The 15,433-nt window shown below is 38.2% G+C and overlaps 1 protein-coding gene across 2 annotated transcripts in view; it reads left to right on the plus strand.

The window, feature by feature from the left end:
• The window catches only part of LOC148833135 (tensin-3), an 84,215-nt gene that overhangs the window by 6,353 nt on the left and 62,429 nt on the right, over positions 1 to 15,433 (plus strand). For both annotated transcript variants that reach the window (XM_088918210.1, XM_088918209.1), the window contains exons 2-11: positions 5,852 to 6,030; positions 7,509 to 7,559; positions 8,545 to 8,667; positions 9,278 to 9,342; positions 10,542 to 10,625; positions 11,955 to 12,067; positions 13,053 to 13,113; positions 13,218 to 13,293; positions 13,576 to 13,705; positions 14,116 to 14,181. In XM_088918210.1, the coding sequence (XP_088774336.1) occupies positions 5,881 to 6,030; positions 7,509 to 7,559; positions 8,545 to 8,667; positions 9,278 to 9,342; positions 10,542 to 10,625; positions 11,955 to 12,067; positions 13,053 to 13,113; positions 13,218 to 13,293; positions 13,576 to 13,705; positions 14,116 to 14,181 (919 nt within the window). In that variant the 5' untranslated portion in view covers positions 5,852 to 5,880. The remainder of the gene's footprint in view (positions 1 to 5,851; positions 6,031 to 7,508; positions 7,560 to 8,544; positions 8,668 to 9,277; positions 9,343 to 10,541; positions 10,626 to 11,954; positions 12,068 to 13,052; positions 13,114 to 13,217; positions 13,294 to 13,575; positions 13,706 to 14,115; positions 14,182 to 15,433) is intronic.

A 15,433-nucleotide genomic window follows, 5' to 3' on the forward strand; every position in this document is an offset into this window, starting at 1 on the left:
CTGACAGAGATCGGAAGGTGTAAACGGCTGCTTGTTCAGGTTACTGCAGGGCCTCGAGTGTGGAACTTTTTCATCCGCTTAGCAAAAAATCAGTTTCAAAATGTTGGTTTTGTCCGTCTGCAGGATGGTTACGCGTCAAGCTTAAAATGACTCTAAGATGACCGAGGAAGGCTTATAAGAGTGGCAAGTACTAGCTAGCATCTAGACTTCTGGCTTGTGAGACAAAACATTATACCTTCTCCCCGATACTGTATGAAGACAAACCTACAGATTCAGTCTTCAGTTACCAGGCCCAGGCAGATGGGGTGGAGGGTGTGGTGGTGACAAGCGCTGTATCCTACATCTCTTCTTGCCTTTTGAGAACGTGTTTACGGACCGGCCTACCTCACTGATGTCCTCAACTGAAGTGTGGATCGGTCTTTCAAGCCCTTACCACATGCTTTCAGTGTGAAGCACATGTTCATGTGGCTCAAGGGTTTCTTACAGGACTACAGCATCTGGGGTATCCCAGTGCTTCATTAGTCACTGTTACCTCTTGACATGACTCATGATTGAAGACCTTCGGAACTGCTGCTGCACTGCCCACTGGCAAGTCTTTGAGAACTGAATGGATCAGGGTTTCCCTAAGTAGGTAATTTAGATAAATTATATGGTTTTATATAGCCTGAAGTTCCCTGAACAGGATAACATAACTGTACAGTTTTCACAAAATTTATTCCTTCAGATTTGGCATGATTTTCAGTAAAAGAACTTTACTGTACCTTGATTTTTTAATTGGGTTGTACTTGTAGTTCATACGCTGTACACCAGCAACTCTCAGGATTCATTTGTGTGTCTTATTATAGTTAAAGGTGGTCAGTATATTGGCAGATTTCTATGCGTAGAATAAATAATGCATCGCATCAGCAGAAGAATCTGAGCTCCATTCTTTATTTTCACATTTGAGCCATCTGCTCTGTTAATGATTCATACTGTAGGTGAAATGTGCACACAGTAACAGATAAAATAAACCTAGGAAAACAACACTCCAATCAATAAGGCTATACTTTCTCCAATATTTTTTTAAAAAAGGGTCTCCTCTAGAAAAGCTTCACTTGAATAACAATGTAAACATTGTCTTTCTGAATGAGTCAAACAGCTTTAGGTGGAAAAATGTTTCTTAGAGGCCATAGGTCATCATTTTTAAATTGAAAACATGCTGTTTTCATCTGCCTTTGCATGCATGTTTAAATCATGTGAAAGACTAGATTTACAGGAAGAAGGCCTGTGAAACTCTAGATTGCATACATACACACTTTTGAATGTTCTGCTGTGTTGAACTTGCTAAATATATCTTTGCTTGGATTTACACAATTTTCCGTGAATACAGACGTTTAACTTCCTATTGCAGTTTTGCGTGTGCACAGCTGCTTTGTCCATCTTCCTGTATTTTTAAGGTCACATTACAGTCTCTGAAATATTGGTTTTTGTACTTTTGTTTAAGTATTTCATCAGAAAAAAACATTCATCTCCGGTCTTTGGTTTTGTTCATGATTTGGATGAATAGCATTTTTTTAATTAAAAAATAATACACCTGTGGTAATGATCTGGCAGAGTACCCGCATGGCATTTTCAAGGGGAGTGCAGTTTTGGATGCAGTTGTTACAAAGCCAAGAGCAAGTTAGAGGAAGCTGCCCTCCTGTCAGATGGGAAGATGCTGAGTGTGGGTGTTTGTGAAAATGAACCCAGCCTACCCAGATCCAAGAAGGGGATGTGTCCCCTTTCTAGCGGGCTAGAAAAAAATGGATAAATTATCAGAAAACTGCTTGAAGGAGTTTTGAAAGCCAGGAAGCATTAATCCTACAAATATTAAACTTCAAAGCACACTCACAGCTGGTGTGTCGCCTTTTTACTTTAATAGGGTTACATTTCATCCGTGCCACGCTGTGCCACTTTCAAGTACTTCTTTTTAAAACTCAGAATCCATTGTCTCGCCTTTTAATTGTTAAACTGGACATCGCTTCCGTGCACCTTCCTGTCACTTCAAGCACCATCCAGTGCTTCACAATTCTCTGCTACCTGATAGCTCCGCTTGTTTCCCCTGCTAGCTGCCTCTCGGGTTGCTGCACTACTTGTTGTTATCGTTGCCTTTGCCGTGCACATTGATGCTCACCTCCCTCCCTGGGACTGTTCCTGTGATGAGCACTGAGGGTCCGATCAGAGTTAAAAAGCACCTCCCACTGGGTGTGAAGGGAGCAGACATTTTCAAGGTAGTAACTGTAACATTCGCTTCTACTTTGGATGTGTATTTTACAGTCCTCTCCGGCAATTGGAGTAATATATATATATAGTGTGCCATATTAAGCCAGGCCTTTCTGCTGTTTTTTTTGTATGTTTAATCATCATAAATGGCTCGACCCCTTACGTATACACCAAACTTGGAAATGATAGAAGTGTATCAACCATTCTTAATTTTATCCTAAAGGTATACAGTACTCTATATTGAAAATGCAGCACGGAATTGCAATTTGCAATTTCATGGTCTGAAAAAATGTTTTGAACTATTTGTTTTGTCTTACGGATGTTGCAATTTTACTGTTGTTTTGTGCTCATGTGTCCACTCACTTTGGCTTAGTTTATTACTTTTTAAAATTTTATTTCATTCTGGATCCTGTTGCGTTAGGACGAAGATTCAGAGACATTATGTAACCCAGATGCACAGCAAGGGTGTGATGCCTCCTGGGAATATTATTTTAATGAATGATTTTTGATGCATATTTTAGCTCTGCTGACAGTGCTTATATAAAAACATGTTCCCGGAGGGGATTCATTTAGAAGTTGAGACGCTTTAATCTTCAGCATCTGCCAACTGGCTTGTTGCAGCTTGTTGAATGGATTCTGTGAGTTTCTTTTTTTCTGCCTTTTCAACTCGAATTATAGAGCTATGTGTGGGCTTTGAACAGTTTACCAGACACCGCTCATTCTTGCCTTCAGGAGGAACTACCCCCTTCCCTTAACTGAGGGCTTTGGGAGGCAAGAGTTTAAGGATAAGAAAACAGCAGAAACGATAATAAAAAATGCAGGCTTAAACAAGTCCACGCGCAGTTTGCTCTATATGAAGTTAGTTTTCTTGGTCGTCTGCATGAAAAGCAGGATTTAAGGCACCTCTGTAGTAGTTCTGTCTGGTAAAATACTCTGAAAGTTGCTTCATTTGTTTAAAGAAAAAACTACTTAGTGCAGAGGGCATATCGGGAGTAAGGAGCTCCTGGAAGCCGTTTTGTGCACGATTTAAGTCTGCACAAAACTAAGGTCTAAGGTTGAGTCGAAGGTGGTGGCTTATTTGCCATGATGTTTTCAGTAATCTGGCAGTTTGACTATTACACTGCTCTGGTTCTTTCGGACACATTAAAACTGAAATTGTGCTAGTCACTTTAAACATAGATATAAATGGAACAATTCCTGCTAGATGAAATGGACACAGTTTAGATTTTAGGCCTCTGGTTGTCGTAGCTCCAGAAATTATGTAAGGCATTCCTGCACTGAATTGAGCAAGGCTGCTGTTTCAGTTACCTGTATATACTATTCATCAGTAAGTATATATATATTTATTTCATAGCTGTTTTTCTGAATGCAAATTAAATGTAAATCACGTTCTAGTATAACTAGTGCTACTTTTTCTTTCTGAAAGAGATTATCACTCTTTAGTTTTTCACTGTTTTTTTTTTGTTAGGTGGAGACTCTTTTTTGTGTGTGTATGTCAGGTTTAAAATCAGTTTTATTTATGTTGAACAAGAAAGCAACTTTTGTCAAAGTTGAAGGGCATTAAGGATTCAGGAATTTTGGGTCATCTTTTGTTTTATTTAAGTAGTAATATAAACATTTTTAAATGTATATATTGTGAGATAAAGCCAACTGATTTCTTTCTTAAATGTATCCTTTTTTCTTTATTCCTTAACTAATTTTTATGAGTTACCAACAGACAACATGTTGGCTGGCCCAAACGAGAGTTTTCCCCTTTGGTTTATGGGGTGCTTCATTCAGAAATCCTTGTAACAGTGTATCGAAACACTGCTGATCTTACCAAGATGATCTTTTCAGCTGCTGTGCCCTTGTACAGTGCGACAATTGTAAAAGGAGCATAACCTTAGTCTACTAATTGCATTATATCGAAATGACTAAGCCTCAGACTGGGTGAGCTGGTGAACAGGTTTTCATCAGGACTCTCCAGCCCTGCTCCTGGAGAGTCCTATCCAGCGGTTTGTATTGGTAGCCATAAAATCATTGATATCTAAGGACGTGGAACACCTGAGCTGTAATCAGACGAATGTTTGAAGTAATTTAGCGATTATTTAAGACAAGAAAGATAGAGAAATTCTGATTCCCTCAGGGATGAAAGAATTGGCTAAATTGATCAATAATGTACAAGTCACACCAATCTTAAAACAAGCAGATCTGGGGTGATCTGTGAGACAAGCTGGATGGAGGCTCTCTGGGACTAGGGTTACAGACCCCTGTTTAAATCATTTTCAGCCCTGGGTATTAGTCTTGATGGGATCATCCTTAAATGACAGCCTTCATTATCTGTATCTTTACTGATACGATTTAAATATTCTCCAAAACATGCTATTGTACACTGCTAGACATATTTACTTAGAGGTAAGTCTTCATACCCCAGAACACAAAACAAATTAAGTATGGTAATAGAGGTATAGAAATGTTAGTTTCCTGTACTGATGACCTTTCTACTGCATTTCATGAAAAATTGGTTCATTCTACTTGGTAGTGGCCTGTGTTGAAAGCTGCTGTATGAAACTAAATCAGTTTAAATACATGAATATTCAACTACATGCAATTTCAGTGAACTAATTTGTAATAATAATAATAATAATACATCAATAACAATGTAATAATTTAAAAAAGTCATGCAGAAAACAAAGGTGCAGAAGGACAAAGTCCAATCTAAGAACCTAGAGCTGTGAGACAGAACTGCCTACTGCCATAGCATCTTCCACAGGAACTCATTTTCTGTTGAAAATTATAACACATGATTTGCAATCTAAAACAAAATTCTTTGCTACGCACTGGAATAAATGATGTTTGGATGATAAATACTGTACAACAGTGGTCTTGGGAATAATAATTGTATTACTTCAGTATGCATCATCGGTGTCACTCAGGCATCGGTAATTGGATCAGTCAGTAATGAAATACATTACTGAAGCTGTCAGACAAGGGCAGGTTAGCTGGCAAGTCAGAGTGCGGCTCTGTATTGACCTGCAAAACAAAGATAGTCAGGGACATCTCTCACAGCAACGATTCTACCCATCACAATTGAAGGACCCAAAATATATAATTTTTGTATAAAGAAAAAGCACTAAAACAATGTCTAGGGAAGCACCTTTTTTGGTTGCATCTCGTGTATCAGTTTATAGTGACGACATTTGATGATGATGATTATTTTTTTAAATTCATAAAAACAAGTGATGCTCGATCTCGATTAGATGATCTCCCTCGCTCCTTTCCCTAAACCCTTTCCATCTGTTATTTGTCGCGTTCACCTATGTGGCTCTTTGTTCTTTTTAAGGCGTTTCTGAATTTAGCTGGCCCTAATCGGTGTTTATTGCTGGGCTTCCTGACATGTTCGCAGCTAATGAGTGGCAGTGGTGGTGGTCCTCTTCATTTCTTTGCCTGATGATCCTTCAGCTCGTGGACAAGGGTGCTGTTGAAAACTGTTCTGAGTGCCCAATTGTTACTAAAATATTCTGAGCATTGCTGAAAATGCTAGATGCAGTGAAGACCCCCATTCAACACCAGATGAAATGGAGATGAAAACTACTAAAGTTACCAACATAATGCTGTGCTGTCATTTCAGTGTCCTGGAGAGTGTGTCCAAAGTCCAGGATGGAGGAAGGCTATGAACTGGACCTGACGTACATCACAGAGTGCATCATTGCAGTATCCTTTCCCAGGGATTGCTCTGAGGAAACCTACCTCTCCAACCTGCAGGACGTCACTCGGATGCTCAAATCTAAACATGCAGACAACTATTTAGTAAGAACCTCCTACTTTCCTGTTCACGAATGCTGTTTCAATGTCATTTGACATCTGGACCCCAAATTACTTTATATGTGATAAACAATTATCAGAATAAAGTCGACAGATGGGGACGTTAAATTGCAAAACAGTTAGCAAGACCTAACGAGACTGTCCTGTAGTTTAGACCAGCAGCAATACCAACGCACCAGCAGCTGGCCCTTCTCGACAAATAGCTAGTTCGAAATGCCAGAATCTGGTTCAAAGAATTATTTTTGCATTGCATTTCTGTGCGTGCCACATTTTTCTTTGAGATCAGAAAGCCGCATCGATTTCAGTCTTACTTGTGATGAGATCCGTAAATGGAATTTGGCCTCTGAGGTTTTTGGTTTTGACGCAACGGGGCAAAGTGTTCGCTTTGCATGCAGGTTATGTCACGAAGAGTTGTTGCTTATTCCTGCTGCTCCTGCCTTCTTGATGCCTGGCTAATAACTGGAAGACCTGCCAAGAGCACATTCGCAACATTTGGTCAGCGTGGTGCTGAGTAGTAACATTTCTCTCTATTGGCAACATGAATTTCCTCTTGATTTCCTTTGAACTTCCTCTGCCCCGCTGGGGAGAGGCGTGCTCAGCAGGTAGCATAATACTCACCAAGATGTCCTTGCACACATCCTTTGTCAGGTCCACTGAGGGCACACTAGTATTCCTTGCTGTATAAAACACTCCACTGCCATTGCTGGCTCTGTCACAGAAGCTCCTTGGCTCACAGAAGACCATGATGTACAGTAGTTCACAATGAGCCATCATCCGTGAGCTACAGTATAAGCATGCTGCTGCACAGGTCAGACATTCCTGTGTGGTGACCTTCAGAAATTGATGATAAAAGATGGTTCAGGTAGATGTGACAGTCTTGGGTTGGTGTGCCTTCCTGGATGTGACTTGTCCATCAAAGAGTTGCTTTCCTGGTTTCTCTGGACTTGTCTGATGTTTTTTGAAACTGTGCCTCTTATTCTCTAGGCATGTTCTGCCATAGACAGTGCCAAGACATGTTCATGGTTATTTCACTTTTTTAGTGTTAATTAAAATGTATTTTTGAATTGCTGTTTAAACAGCTTCTAAAACTGCTAATTTTTCCAATTTTAACTTAAAATACCAAACATTGAGCATCCTTCCCTGTGAACACCTGATCACATGAGTTGAGCTCAGTATTTTCTTGCACCAAGAAACAAAATTACTCAGCCTGTTAACCATTTACAATATCAAGAACCGCATGAGGTGCTTAATGAATTTTTGGTGTAAATCATAAATGTTTGTGTGGCTCAATTGATCTTTGAAGCTAGGATTATATTATTAGATAATCTTTATGGAACAGCATCAAGAGGCAGTGGTAAATATATGCAATTGAAAAAGCAAAAAACAACAATCTGATGTAATATCCTAATCAGATATCATAATATATTATACATTTTGAGTTATGAATGTCTTTTTTCATGCAGGTTATAAACCTCTCAGAAAAGAGATATGAACTCACCAAAATGAACCCCAAGGTATGTTTTTCTTAGAATTGCACATGAGTAAGTAGATCTTGTGGTTCTGTTTGACTTAGCAGGGTGTGGGTCAATAGTACTGGTTATTCACATTCTATACAGTATATTAATATGTGTGTGCATGTTTGTATAAAGACTTATCTGCCCCTACACTGTAGTGAAATTCTTATGTAAATAGCCTATGTTTGTAAATGTATTTGCCTACAAGTTTGATCTTTTTTAATGGTAGCCTGCTTGTCTGATAGAATCATGAATTTCTAGGATCTGTATTTGCTAAAGCTACAAAAAATATAATGTTTGTTGTATTGTAATTTTCTAGTTCCAGATTCTCTGGCCTTGGAAGATAAAGATTATAATTTGCTAAACCAAATGAAAATGTTCAAGGCCAGTACATGTACCCTGGTCAAGGACTAAAAACAGTTTGTGACAATCAAGGGAAAAAATAAGGAGTTTGCTTTTGTGATTCTACATATTCACTAGTCGCAGTAGTATGAAATTTTAACTAGATGATTTGTAAATTAGGCCTTAATAATTGCTTCCTTCACACAAGAATGAATTCTTGAAGTATTGAGACTTGATAGTAATTTTGCAAATGTGCCTAACATGAAGCTAATTCAAAATCAAAACCAGTCTGACATTTATTGGACGTACAGTATCTCTGGGGGTCTTCTTGGCATATGCCGTTGCTCCTGTATGAGCTTTTATTCAGATCAAATGCCACCACAGATCAGCCGGTTTGCTTCACAGTTTTTGGTCCCATACAATTAAAACACACACAGATAAAAGCATTGTTTTTGAATTGAGTAAAAGCTGACGTAGAGCACAAATCTGGATTTAATCATGCTTGATTCTATTTCTCCGTGTGTGTCTAAGAGGACTGATTGAAAGATCTAAGCTGAAGGGTACTATGTGTTGAGCTTGGCAGAGCAGAAATTAGCTCTGCTCCGCTGGTCCTTATGAACTGGGAGACCTGCTGTTTTTCCAGACCATGGATACGGGCTGGCCTGACCTTCATGCCCCTCCGTTGGAGAAGATCTGCACCATCTGCAAGGCCATGGAGAGCTGGCTCAACAGTGACCCTCAGCACGTGGTGGTCATCCACTGCAGAGTAAGCCAGGACTCTCGGTTGCCAACTGAATCATTCTGGTACTTTTACTGTAGAAAAGTGTGCCTTCAGTAGTGTGGTAGGTGCAGGTGATGTAATCCTCATGAATGTCCACCTCACTGCAAAACACATTGATGGACATTTCGTGACACAGACTATGTTGAGCATTAGGTTAGTGGGCAGTCTGGTCTTTATAAAAACATTTGTTCATTTAGACAGTAACATTTCCCTATTGATGCTGTATGAAACCCACGAGTGGGTCATGTTTTAGTGGGATAAGGTAAAAGAGACAATAATGCAAAATAATGAGGTAATTCAGAGATAACGCTCAATAATTTAATGCAAATATTTGCAAAAAACCTAAATCCTTTCATTTTTTTACCAAAGGTTGTCTATATAAAATATATATATATAGTTTTTCTTGTTGAGAATGGGGAATAGGCACTTAAGCATTCAGTCCATGAAAACACACCAAAGTAGAGTCTGGAGATCTATTAATGTCTACTCTGCAGACAAAATAAATTGTTTGTGCTCCTGTCTAGCGATCTCTCAACTTAAAATGCTTTTTGATAGTAAATAAAATGAAGATGACCTTGTTACCTTATTCCTCCAGGGTGGCAAAAGCAGAATTGGAGTTGTCATTTCATCATATGTACACTTCACCAACATATCAGCAAGGTAACATAGATGATAACGATGTTATTACTTGTGTATTTGTATATACTGTATGCTCTACTTGCACATGTATATATATATATTTGTGGATTTGTATAAATAGGCATGTTTAAATAATATTTAAGACCGCTAATGGGTAATGCATGTTACCAAACTCCAAATTACTTAAAAGCAATGTTGAAAATTGTAAAACAGCATGTAATTCCATCCCAGGTGTACATCAGGATGTTTAAGTGCGCTCATAAAATTTGTTTTTTATGTTATTTAAAATACTGCTGAATGAATTTGTTTAAGGGTGGTAAATTAGTTAAAAGAATGGAATATAATTTAATCTGATAAAAAATCAAAGATTTTTCTCTTCCTCATTCTCTCAAGACACCTTCATTTTACAGGGTTTTTGAGAGATATGTTACCTCTTCAGGTATAGCCACAATATTTCAGATGTGAGAATTTATGTACAAATGCTAATGAATAAATGAAAATTTAAGTTTGATCAGTGAATAACTCAAAAGGGCGGGTTTCATATGTACAATTATAAAGTTACTTTGCTTTTGTGCAGATTCTTTTATTTCGGATTTATCTGTGATTTATACATTTAAACATTTACTGTAAGCACATCTGTACATTATTGGACAGATGTCTTTAACTGATAAGTCTTATAAAGTGGAAGAACAATCCTGTTAAAGTTTACTGGTAACTTACTTATACAGTATCTCTGCTTTTTTCATTCAATAAATGAATTTCCGTATGTAGCTACTTTAACACTACTTAAGAAAGATAAAAATAAGCAAGCTATACATTAAAGAGAAAGCAAGAGTAATCAAGTTTATTATTGACAGACGATCTTCAATACCACAGACGTGGTGAAGTAGACTTTGGACTGAAAAGACACCACTTTGGGTTGCTATGGCAAACCTGTAGAGAAAAAAAAACATGCTGTGACTGCACGTAAAGCACTTTAGCACTTTTGCTTTCTAAATCATACTAAGTTGCCATTACGAAACCTACCTGAAATCTAACCAGGTCAAAGTAATGCTGCGTCTGTAGATAGGGGCTACTGCGGTCCCAGTTTACATGGCCTGTGCAAAACTGAAAAAAGAAAGTTGTTCTTGTTTGTGCATTTTCGGGCACATCACCATAAACCTGCTGCCACGGGTTTGAAATGTCACCGATACATACATACATACCGATTTCTTTTCCAGTGCTGACCAAGCGTTGGATCGCTTTGCAATGAAAAAGTTTTATGATGATAAGGTGTCCGCCATAATGACGCCATCTCAGAAACGGTAAGTCACGTTTTTCCAGCTTTGCTGAGTGAGGGAATATTAGTTTTATAACACCCCATGATGCAAATTTAGATTACACACGTCCGTAAATGAGATATTTTTTTACATGATTATGAAAGCTACCTTATTTAAATGTCCCTTCCACTGAGATGTATGGGTAAATCCATGCAGTTCAGGTACATTACGATCTCGCGGTCAATCTGAAAAGAACATTTGTTTTTCCAAAGGAGAAAACATGCCAACCGATCATATTCAGAACATCAAGAAGGCAAATGTCTGCATATAAATTTCATGAAAAATTAAACACAGTAATTAATTTAAAATGCGGTAGATTGCCTTCTTTAGCCTCAGACAAATTCACCACATGAAACAATGTCAAGGGGACAGAAATTCTACTAGTTATAACCTATTCTCATCTAAGATCTTTCCTGATCTGAGATACGTCTCAATGTGTATCACTGGTGTGTGTCCCCCATGTGTATTCTTTAACGTCCAATGGGAGCCGAGAGATGTTTATCCCACTTGAGCCAAATGCTCAGTCCCAAACAGTTCAGAGCATTAGGGTTTCTGCCTTTATGTTAGACAAAGGAACACGTAAGTGTTAATTATAAGAAGTAAAAGGAAAGAGACTAGAAAACCGAGCCTTTCAACTTTGAAGCCTTCAGTATCAGATTAACTACTGCTTGATCCTTCATAGCCTGAACAGTTACGCAGCAACTCATTCTAATCCCCTCCTATTAGACTACCATTTTCAAAAAGACAACACCGTCCAGGTAACAAATTTGTCAGGCACTTCTGTTGAGCTAAAGGAGGACCTCTGAGCTGAACATCTGCATTTTAAAGCACTTTAGTCTGTCTGGCTAATTTCTGCTTTAAAGAAAAGCTTGTTTTTCCTGATTTAAATGATGCTGCCACATCTGCTGTCTTTCCCTAGTTCATATATTTAGAGCTCTATAATTTAGATATATTTTTGTAGCTTTGATCTTTTATTTTAATAGGTTTCTCTGTACCCTGTTCAATTACTTCCTTTCTAATAAATTATGAGTCGTTAACTCAAAAGTGTAAAGGGTTTAGGAGGAACCCGTGATTAATTCTGCTGCCAGTTTTCTTCTTTGCTCAAGAAAACAAGAGCAAAAATGAGTGTGCCCCTCGGTTTGCAGTCGTGACAGGAAAAAAAACAAACACAGCTTAACTTATATATGGACAAAGTGCACAAGGCCTTTACTTCTTCGATTTCTGTAGGCTGCAATCTACTTGTATGCAATGAAAAAGGAAGGAGTTTACTCTCTAGGTGCCAGGAAGTCCACTTTACCTTCATTTTCATTGCAGGTATGTGTGGTTCCTGAACAGTCTTCTGACTGGGTCCATCAAAATGAACACTTCACCCCTCTTTCTGCATTTTGTCATTCTTCATGGAGTACCCAGTTTTGACACTGGTGGAGGTAAAGGCTTCTTATAAGCATGATCCAACTCAAAACCGTACAGGGATCAGTGGGAAGACCATCAGGCAGTGGGTGAGAGAGCGATTTACTGATTAGAGATGAGTCATATGGTCACAAAGTTGCTGGTCCTGGGAACTGGTCAAATGGAAGCCAGTGCTTTATTTGCTCCTGTTGGATGGCGTGGATATTATTTTCTGGGATAGGGCATTTCCTCTTGACTGGCCTAATCCCAGTCCTAGACCTGCAGTTTTCAAACATGCTGCTTGATGTAACAGTCTGCTGCTTGTTTTAACCCAATACTAGTATGCCATTGGGCATTGATTTTGGAGTTTGCATTTGTAACTAAGTTTTGATTTATCCCGGATCCTTATTTGTTCAGGAGTATTTTCTTTCTTGATTATTAACCACTTGCCTGGCAAAGTTTACTAAGAAATTCACATTCGTGCTACATGTTCATAAGGGACTGTGGATACGTTAATGAAATAGTCAGAACAATTCAACACATAGAGTGAGTAGAATTGTATAATGCAAGAATCATTTTGACATTTAATTATTAAATAACACAATTCGCAAACACATGAAAGTAAAATCTACCTTGTTTGAATTCAGAAGTGGAGCGGCTATTCATAAAATGGCTTTGAAAGATTTAATCATTTTTATTAAGACCGAATTGCTGGTCTGTCTCAGTACACCTCATGAGAATAAAATTGCCATGCTGCCTGGTCTCTGAATACAAAAAGCTTGAAAAGTGTGAGGAAAGAGAAATCCTTGTAATTACTGAAGGCTTCCAGTGTTTGGTAGCCTAATTAAGAGCACTCAATATGTGTGAATTATTTTTTTCCCAATTCAGAATTATACCATTTACACTGCTGATACAAAGCTTATTTTTTTGCTTGCTGGTATCTATATAAACATTACTTTTGTAAATTTTGTTTAATCCGAAGCACATTTTTCTACTTAAAAGGATACTGTCCTTATTTTACAGTCTGTCACCCGTTTTTGAAAGTCTACCAGGGAATGGAATCAGTGTACACTTCAGGGATTTAGTAAGCCTTTTATTTTATTACCGTAATATGATTGATTTATCTTTATTTTTAATGTCTCTGTTTTTTTTTATCTAAATACTGTTTCATGTGTTATTTCTGTCCAGTCGTGTGGGAGCAGGTTATAGAAGCAGGATCTGTATTGCCCTTGAACCTGCTCAGCTACTGAAAGGTGATGTAATGGTAAGTTCCTTAATGACTGAAAGAATGCTAATATGTTTCTTAAAATAACTAACTGTGGAGCTAACTAACCTATCTAAAATGCTTTTGCCCTACAAAACATTGATTTGCTGATTACTTACATAATAGTACATATCCAGCTTTGGTGATTGCCCTTTGGTTGATATCGTACAAGTGTGCAGATGAAATAATCTTCATAAGTTTCAGGAGGTGTAGGACAAGGTCATAAAAATTGCTCACGAACTTATATGACTTTACCAAGTAATTTCTCCCGCTGTGTTACAGATTAAATGTTATCACAAGAGGTTACACTCCGCGGCAAGAGAGGTTGTTTTTCGCCTTCAGTTTCACACGGGCGCTGTTCATGGGCACAGACTAGTGTTTGACAAGGAGGACCTCGAAGTCGCCTGTGAAGGTAGGCGACAAAGACAGAGAGAGTCAAGGGGCTGTAAAGCGCTGTACTGTACTGTGAAGAAAACCTAAGCAACAAACTAGTTTCATGCATTAAAATGCTGGTAAAGATGGATAGTTTTCTAAATTTATATTTTCTTTTAAAGCTTACAGACTTTTTTTTTAAATATAGAGCTTCTAACAATGTGAATGAGGGTCATGTGGTCGATAAACCTGACAATGACATAAGCGATAAGCGACAGAGGATTTTTGTTAATCAGTATGTATATTAAATAGTCTGTCTGTACTTTGCCTTGTCTGTTTAAACACAGTTGAACTCTTACAGTACTCATTTTTTAACACTTACCCCCTGGCAGCCTGTTCAGCATATCTTTTACCAGTACCACCATCAAATAACCTCTTTTGACTTTCTAGATGACAGATTCCCAGATTATGGGAAGATTGAGCTGGTGTTTTCGGGAAGTCCGGAGAAGGTTCAAGGTACTACTCACTTAGTTTATTCTGTCGTGGAAGATCCTCTGGGCAGCTCTTGTGTTTACCCCCATTATGTTATTTCAGTCATGCAAAATTCCACCAGTTGCTCAGCCTGTTAGTCACTGAGCGAGCCGTAGGTGAATAGAATAATGAATGACTTCAAAAAGTGTTTTCATACCAGAGCAAGGGGATGTCCAACATTTGTTTGAGTCAAACTACAATAGTTTTTGTGCCAGTTTTGCGGTGGTGATGCATTGCCTTAAAAAGATAAATCTAGCGAAGTATGCTGACAGAGCCCTGAAGCTGTATCTTCCAGCACCAACTGAGAGGGAAAGCTGTGGAAAAAAAAAAATTCTGAGGAAGAGAAGGAAATGTAGACACATCACAGTCTCACCACTTTGGAATGAAGATGTCAGATTTAAGTGCCTGTCCAAACACAGGCACCCTCATGGTATCAATCAACAGTGCAGGCAGTTTCAGGAGAGAGGTAATAACTTCATGCAGATTCCTCTCCATATGCCTAAGTCCTTAGTGTGCTCACTTATTTCTGATTAAACCGCTCTTAATAGGTGATCAATTGCTGATGAACAGACAGAGGTTGGAATTGTACTGTATCTGACACTCCCACAGTGAGTCAGTGTGTTTTTCCTTCAGCTTTAGTCCAGTTTAGTGCAGTCCTGGAACTCGCTCTTGACAGCACTGGGCTAATAGCAATTACACACTTCATTCAGCTTTTTAAAAGTGAAAAGAACATTTTTTTAAAAAAGATATGTAGAATATAAAATGGAAGTAAGTCAGCCTGTGATTTAGTACTTGGTAGGAGAGATAGGTCTTAGCAGGTCCAGGGTTGTGATGCTTTAAAGTATCATTGTGAATCTTTCCACCACACTGTTAGAGGGTAAATACAGCTCAAGTGGTGCGTTTGGAAACAGGAATAGAATAATTAAAAGATTTTTAGTTGTGTTAGCCTCAGATTTGAACTGTGGTTTTAGGCATACATATCATATGTATTTTATAATAAATCATTTTTAAAAAATCAGCACTAAAGAACAAGGAAAATGGATAATACAAAATAAAATGGGAATGGGGCATGATAATAAAGAAGAAGCTGGAGTTGCAGAAAAAAAGTTTAAGGATAGCTAGCTTTCTGTCATTTTTCTAAGTGGAGCTGAAGGGAACGTGGCAACAGTAAGTATTTAAGAAAGAGACGCCAAGATATGGCGACCAGAGTTATTATGAAAAGATGAACATTTCTAAT

Source organism: Atractosteus spatula, chromosome 6, assembly GCF_055471065.1.
Source record: "Atractosteus spatula isolate fAtrSpa1 chromosome 6, fAtrSpa1.hap1, whole genome shotgun sequence".
NCBI lineage: Eukaryota > Metazoa > Chordata > Actinopteri > Semionotiformes > Lepisosteidae > Atractosteus > Atractosteus spatula.